This window comes from Triticum aestivum, chromosome 1A, assembly GCF_018294505.1.
Source record: "Triticum aestivum cultivar Chinese Spring chromosome 1A, IWGSC CS RefSeq v2.1, whole genome shotgun sequence".
Lineage (NCBI taxonomy): Eukaryota > Viridiplantae > Streptophyta > Magnoliopsida > Poales > Poaceae > Triticum > Triticum aestivum.
The window spans coordinates 281,688,592-281,696,032 of NC_057794.1; the positions used below are offsets into that span (position 1 = coordinate 281,688,592).

The 7,441-nt window shown below is 45.4% G+C and overlaps 1 protein-coding gene across 1 annotated transcript; it reads right to left on the bottom strand.

Moving 5' to 3' along the window:
• Positions 1 to 355: 355 nt before the first annotated feature.
• LOC123046060 (double-stranded RNA-binding protein 6) lies at positions 356 to 5,773 on the bottom strand. The gene is made up of 3 exons (XM_044469353.1): positions 5,355 to 5,773; positions 2,268 to 2,487; positions 356 to 1,881 (listed from the first exon to the last, which is right to left on the bottom strand). Exons 1-3 carry the CDS (start codon positions 5,598 to 5,600, stop codon positions 767 to 769), a joined length of 1,581 nt encoding a protein of 526 aa, XP_044325288.1. The 5' UTR covers positions 5,601 to 5,773; the 3' UTR covers positions 356 to 766.
• Positions 5,774 to 7,441: the final 1,668 nt, after the last annotated feature.

The window sequence follows — 7,441 nt, forward strand, 5'->3', positions numbered from 1 at the left end:
AGTTTTGATGATCTACTAATAACTCGGTACGTTTCGACGTTAATCGCGTAACCGAAGCAACGTAGCGGTCCCAAATTGGCTTTGGGGCGGACGGGGACCGGTGTCATGCAGTAGCACTGCTCACGTCACATTCCCGAAGGAAGGACGAGGAGGAGCAAGCAGAGTAAAACTCGACCCCCATTTTAACTTGCATCATATCAATGTAGTACTACCTCGGAAGTTTATGTTGATATACTTTTTTATAATATATGACTTATATTAGGTTGTTCAAATTGACGACCTAAAGGTACGCGCATGCCCTGTAAACTGAGAGAGATAGTAATATGATGAGCAGCAGTAAATGTATACTACCAGAGAACAAAAAGCCAACCAAAACATGGATTAACAATGCAAACCAGGACGATGGATCGACGACAGTAATAATTACCAAGTTTAGGATGTAATAATTGCCACCTCATAATCCTTCCCTAGAGGCACGCAGTGTCCACCTCATCATTGGGGGGTAAAGGTAAAGCCAGCCAGATCGACCACCAACTGCCATATCCAGGGAAGTATAACCATCTCCGACTCCGAGCAACCGGGCAAACCACCTAACCACTGCATGAACAAAAAGCTAAGGTGTCCCTACCAGAATGCAGCTTGCCCACGAGCCCCTAACCAACCGACGCATGCCAAAAACTAAACAGAAAGGGATGTGATGTGCACAGGAGGCAGCTAATTACAAAATCTGACAACAAGGACAAGATGGTTTGCGCTTCACTCAAAGTCATTTTATCTCTAAAAGCTTGATGATGCCCTCCTCCAGTGCTGCTTCAGTTTCCAGGACGTCCTCACGCGCCTCTTCACCCTTGTCCGCATCATCATCAGCCCCAGACTGGCTTGATGTCACAGCGCTGTATTCACTGGTAGAAGTAGAAGCAGAACTAGCAGCAGCAGCAGCAGGGCATGGGACTACTTCACTGGTGACCACCTCTGAAGCTTCCTTGACTTGATCTGGAGCCTCAATCTTAACCGGAGGCCCAGTCGCCGCAGGTGGTGCGTCCTTACCTTCTGACAATGGTTCCTTTGCTGGCTGGGGCTGCACATCCTTCATCTGAATGGGCATCACAGACGACGACATCGATCGCTTAAACAGCTGGTGTTGCGCATCCTTTACCTGAACAGTCATCGCAGATGACGGCGATTCCTTGGTTGGCCTCTGCTGCGCATCCTTCACCTGAACAGGGATCACAGACGACATCGATTCCCTTATTGCCTTGTGCTGCACATCCTTCATCTGAACAGACATCACAGGTCTTGGACGCTGAGCAGGACCCGAGGGAGCAAAGTGTGGAGAAGCCGGCCTGATGCGAACTGGGGATGCCATCCGGACTGACGGTGGGTTGCTCAGGAGAGGAGGAAGCTGCTGTGTGCGTCCACTTGGAGGTGGGAGAGGTGGAGCAGAGAACACAGGGATAGAGCTCCTGACTGTGACCGGAGGAGCCATACTATGGCAAGGCATACGGTAGTGCCCAACTGGGACATAAGGGGCAGCTTCTGCGGCCGGGAACCTCGACCTTGAATTAGAGCTTTCAATGGGCCAGAACGGTGACTGTGATGCTCCATCAGCCGCGGCTGGTGACTCTGGTCTGGATCTTGAACTAGACTTTGGCCGGAATAGAGGAAGAATCTTCGAGTAACTGGACTGAGAGGATTGACCAAAACAAGGCTTCCTCTCTGGTTGCATGGGAAATTTCTTGGGAAATGGTGAAGCATTGGGATTATTGGCCATCGCTATCTTTTCCTTCGTGCGGTAGTTGAGAAGGGCTCGGGCAATCCTCATCTGCTCCTGCTCATCATTGTTCTCCGGTTCATTGGTCGTAGTCGCCTCCTCACGTGCCACTGTTTCAGAGAGGGAAATAACATGAGCGAAGTGCTGCTGTGTAATACTGTAATGACAATGTTACACAGCAGATATTGACAAACATATTTTACAGATGCTGTAATGAGATCAAAATAAAATCAAGCTGGCATGAGAGACACATCAGTTAATGGTCCATTTAGCCACTACAGGAAAGCTCTGCTAAGTGAAATGGCATATCAAATGCACCTAGCTAGATTAGAACTTAAGAGGAATGGGTCATTCGCATGCTAGACCTAAAAAAATAATTTAGGATCACAAAAGTTTCCTTTCTTTTAGGTGAATAATGTGGTCGTAGAAACTACGAAAAAGGAATGACACTATTCTTTGTTTAATGAACAATGCATTGCAATGAATAAACACTCACATTGTTTCAATGAAGCCCAGGCTGCAGAAGCAGCATTTTTTTCAGCTTGCTTCTTATTCTTAGCATGATCACCTGTAAAGGTGATCCCCGCTAACTCTACTGTGCATGTGAAAACTGGCAGATGACCAAGGCCAGACCGCTCTGTTGTATATGAAGGCAACGGTGCCCCAACTCTCTGGGCTACTTCCTGTAGAAGGTTTTTGTAAACCCCTGTTTCATCCTGTTTAACATAAATGTACCACCAGAAGTAAGTAGTGTAACAGATTATGGAGTAAAAGTTGTGGATACATGACACTACTTGCAAGATCAAAGAGAAATCACGGAAACAGGTTAATGATTAAGAGACAATGATCAGCCATTGCTCTTTCATGAACAGAAGCCAATAATATCAAACAAAGAAGGAAGGCTTTCAGAATTAAAAAGCAAGATGACTTCTGAATTAAGACAATGCTGGCCTATCTAATATACTTCAACAGCAATGATTACGGTTTATAAAAGTTTAAATAGGAAGTGGTCGTTGAGTTATCTATAGCTATTGGCTAATTAGAAAGGTAGTTAACATGATGGAACATCTGCCTTAGCAAAACTGATTAATCTAACCAAGGAACATGAGTAGTTTCCAAAACTACATAGATTATTCTTCGTCTTCTAATGCAAAATGGACACATTTAGAGGTGAGTTAAAAAAAACATAGACAGATTCTGGATACAAACCATCTGATAATAAAAGCAAACAATTCTCATCTGTTAGTATTTGAACAACTACTGATATAAATAGTAACATCCCAGTCAGCATCTAAGAGACCCGAGGGTGGAGGTACTTGACCACGAAGTTCACTTAGACTAAGGAGTCGGAGTCAGTTGAACTGTACAAATCTACAGATATAACATCAATGGACCTGAAGAGGATTTTTCTAAAGAAATTGTAAACAGTACCATTTTTAACTGTGTAGAAACAATGGCTCAATACTCGGCTGCAACTACCCTATCACTATTTACCATCGCTTTCGGAGTTTAAAGTTTTTGTGAAACTTTTCCCATTTTTTAATGTTTTTATTTTCAATTGATGTCATAGCCCTTTCTGCAACAAATATTGTTTAACAATCATCACGAATCGGTGGAATACTAATACCAATTCCTTTCATAGTCCAAACTCTGAAAGGTCAAACCCTAAATGCAGTCAACAATGAGACCTGCCTAACATTTGACCAACAGTATTTCCAAATGACAGTAAACGCAAAGGGATCCAATTCACCAGAACCAGACCCCCTCTGCCAACCAAATCCATAACCATCATTTGCAAGAACTTTGGTCAGAAATATCATGACCTTGTTTAGGCAATTGGGAACAAGCAGTCTCGAACCAAATCACCAAAATTCCACGGAGCAATCTCTCCATGTACGAACGCGTCGGCGGTCGCACTCAGCCCGCACCAGGATCCTGCGCTGCCTGCCTAAAAGGCAGGGGGCAAAGCGACGGCAGCCCGCACTAGCACCAGCAGCGACACCCACCCACGTCCTCCCTCCCAGAGATGAGACACAAAGAAGGAACCAAAGCACCCCGCACTAGGCAACGGCGGCGCACCCATGGCTAGCCCGAGTTGACCGCACGCACTCGGCGACACCAACGCCAAGGCCGTAGTGGCCCGGCAGCACACACAGAATGGCACCACCATCCATCCAACCCCCTCGTTGTGGGCTGCGTGGGGGCCTGCCTGCCACTAAACCCCCCGGGCCCATCCGCATTGACCTGCGACGCCGGGTTAGGTGCGGGCGGCCTCCCATTCAATCCCGCCCACCCACCCCCACGCCCCTCGCCATTAATACACACCACTGTGAAGACCGAAACCTAATCTACGCCCACCCCCACGATAAAAAAGTTTTGCTCGCCACTGATCTCTCTCATCACCCTACACGGCCGCTGATCCCAGTCCAAAGCCACACACGTCCCGTTCGCTGTCAGGTCAAACGAGCACATGTGCCGCCGTGTACCCGCCACTTTTCTTTCTCCTTTTCTTATTAGTATTACCAGTCGTAGCAGTATAACGTGTTCCCATGGCATCTTCTTCCCACCGCGCGTACCGGGAAGGCTACTACTACTACTAGTCTTTACTGCAACTCGGCTTCCGCTCCGGGTCAGGTTCATACGGCGGGGTTTTACTCGCCCCCCATCAATGCGCCATTATTACTGCCCGGGTTTAGTTAATGTTAATCAGGGCTTACGAAGACTTTCTGGCGAGGGGCTGACGAATCCGGTGGAAAATCGTGGGAGTTGCGGCCGGCCAGGACCCGAGCGCCAACTCCTATGAGCGGGCTAGATTGAAAATTATTGGTGGGGATCCGTCGCCGTTACGTCGCGAGAGCACAATTAACGACGGATTAAAGAAATGGGGATCCATGGGCGGCTTGTCGTAGTACGAATAATTAAGTCACTTAATTGCGTCTATTAGTACTGCATTATTACGTAGAGTGGCAGCTATCTATTCTTTTCAAAAATTACTCCACTGTGCGAGCGAGGGAACAGATTACTTTTGTTAAACAGATGAATTTGGAAAATAGTAACTGAACTAGTACTTCATCGGCAACTTTTTCTGGGGGGATCCTCCTTTTGGGAAAGGAGAAATACGCTGAAGTTTTTGACGCGGAACTTTTCGTGCTGACTGCTTACTCCGCGTTCGGTCATGCCGCTGACGAAGCCCCAAGCCCCCAGTTCCAAACGAGACAAAACCTAGAAGCCACGACTAAGCGACGAATCTGATCGAACTAAAAAGACCAAGGTAAACCATGTATTCGTGCAAGATTTCTCCGTAATCCCCTGCATTCCCCTGTGGCCTGTGCGGAACTCATAAGCTAGTAGTACATGGCTAATCACCCACGCGAATTCCGCAATGAGTTGTGAGAACAAACAATGGTGACAGTACTAATTGTAGTATGAGAGGATCAGTTAAATCCCTCCCTGGAGAAGCTCCCTTTAATTCAACCACGAACAGATGCTAGCGAGCAAAGGTAAACTCGAGAAACACCCAGAACAAATCAGAGCAACAGGAACAGCTAGTAGAAGCTAGAGGATGGAGGGAGGGGGGTCGTACCAGGATGCGGGCGGCTAGGGAGTAAGAGGGGCCGCGCCGGGCGAGCGCGGCAAGGGCGACCTCGGCGGCAGCATGCTCGGCCTGGCGGAGCGTCGTGAAGAACCCGGGGCTCTCGAATTGCTCGCCGTTGAAGATGACCGCAGCTTTGAACCGCGGCGCGTGGTCCGGCCCCTCCCGCAGGCAGGTGTACGCCGGCAGGTTGAAGCAGCTCCGCTGCGCCAGCTCCTGAAGCTGGTTCTTATACATCGCCGCGGACCGCCACTCCTACCCACCCGGCCACCGCTCCCTTGATTCCCACCGCCGCTTCTAATGCCGGCCGCCGTGGCCGGAGATGGCTACAGCGAGAGATCTACCCAGAGGCAGAGGTGGAGGTGGAGGTGGAGGAGGAGGGGAGAAGTGTGGAGTGCTAGGAACGGAGAGGGGAGCCGATTTATATTTTTTTTCTTTGGCTTTATTTTTGGGATGGGTTTAATGCTAGTGCCCTGCAGTTATTAGCTTGGCTGGACCGGGAGGATGACAGCAGGACCCAGAACATCCTGCGCCTTTTTTATTTTTCTGATTTCTGAATTTAGGGCTGGAAGATCTGTAAATTCAAATAAACTATTAAATGCTATTTTTCTGAACTTAACTTAGGGCTGAAAGATTGGCAAATTCGAATATACTATTAAATGTCACTGATTAATACTGAGTTGAACTGAATCAGCGATATCTAAGATGAACCGAAGGAAGTAATATCAATTATCTTGTCACATTATTATTTCGATCTAGAAACTAAAAAAAATGGTTGTTCACTCATACTATTTCTCATAAGCAAGTATATTTGTTGTTATTTTCTCTTTCATAACTTTAAATAGTTTAGAAACACTAATTGTTTAATGGGAATATGTCATTCTTGAGGTGAGAGAGCTGGTCGACCAGCGGCACATCCACTTTCATGTCACGTGGCAAGTTCTTTCTTTCCGAAAAATAAAAATGTGCAGGATGTCCTGGGTCCTGTTGTCATCCTCCGGGTCCAGCCAAGCTAATAACTGCAGGGCTGAACTTACGGCTGGAAAATCGGCAAATTCGAATAAACTATTAAATGCCTTTTTCCTGAACTTACGGCTGAAAGATCGGCCAATTCGAATATACTATTAGATGGCGTTGATTAATAGTATAAAGTTGAACTAAATCGGCAATGTTTAAGATGAACCGGGGGAAGTATCAATTATCTTGCCACGTTATTATTTGATGTAGAAAATTAAAAAAAAAATGGTCGTTCATTCATACTATTTCTCATAAGCAGGTATATTTGTTGTTATTTTTCTTTCATAACTATAAATAGTTTGGAGACACTAATTGTTTAATGGGAATATGTCATTCTTGAGGCGAGAGAGAGGCTCGGCTGGTGGCACAACAACTTTCATGTCAGGTAGCAAGTTTTTTTTTTTACTTTATAATTTGGAGAAGGTTAATGACGATGCATTGCGGACTGTGGTTACTAGCTTGGCTGGCCCAAAAGGATGACAAGGCAAACCATGAGGCTTGTCATCTTTCTTGTTATAAATTTAAACATGGAAGATGTGCAAATTCATAATCATGATTTATCTTATAATAACAATGTTGATTTTAGATATTGAAAAATAACATGATAACATAATTTTGTTGGTGTGATAACATCTTTTCATAAACAACTAACAGGTTAGAATGATGGGTATGTATTTTTCTCTCTACTAACTATAAATGGCTTAAACCCTTGTTGATATATGGGAATGTTCAGTCATTGTTTCGGAGAGTGAGGCAATACATATTTTTCTTTGCCTTTATTTTTTGGAGAGGTCTAAGGCTGGTGCTCTATAATTGCTAGCTTTTTCGGACTTAGGGGGGATACAGCAAGGACCCAGTACATTGCTCATTTTTATTGTTCTGATTTCAGGGATGGGAGGTAGGCAAACTTGGGTATACATTTTTATTATTCTCATTTTAGTAATTGAAAACATAAGAAATGAAGATAGATTTGGAGAAGCAATACATGTGTTTGAATGTTGGATATTTATTTATTTTCCCTGGTAACCATAAATGGATTAAAGAGCTTATTTCTAGATTGA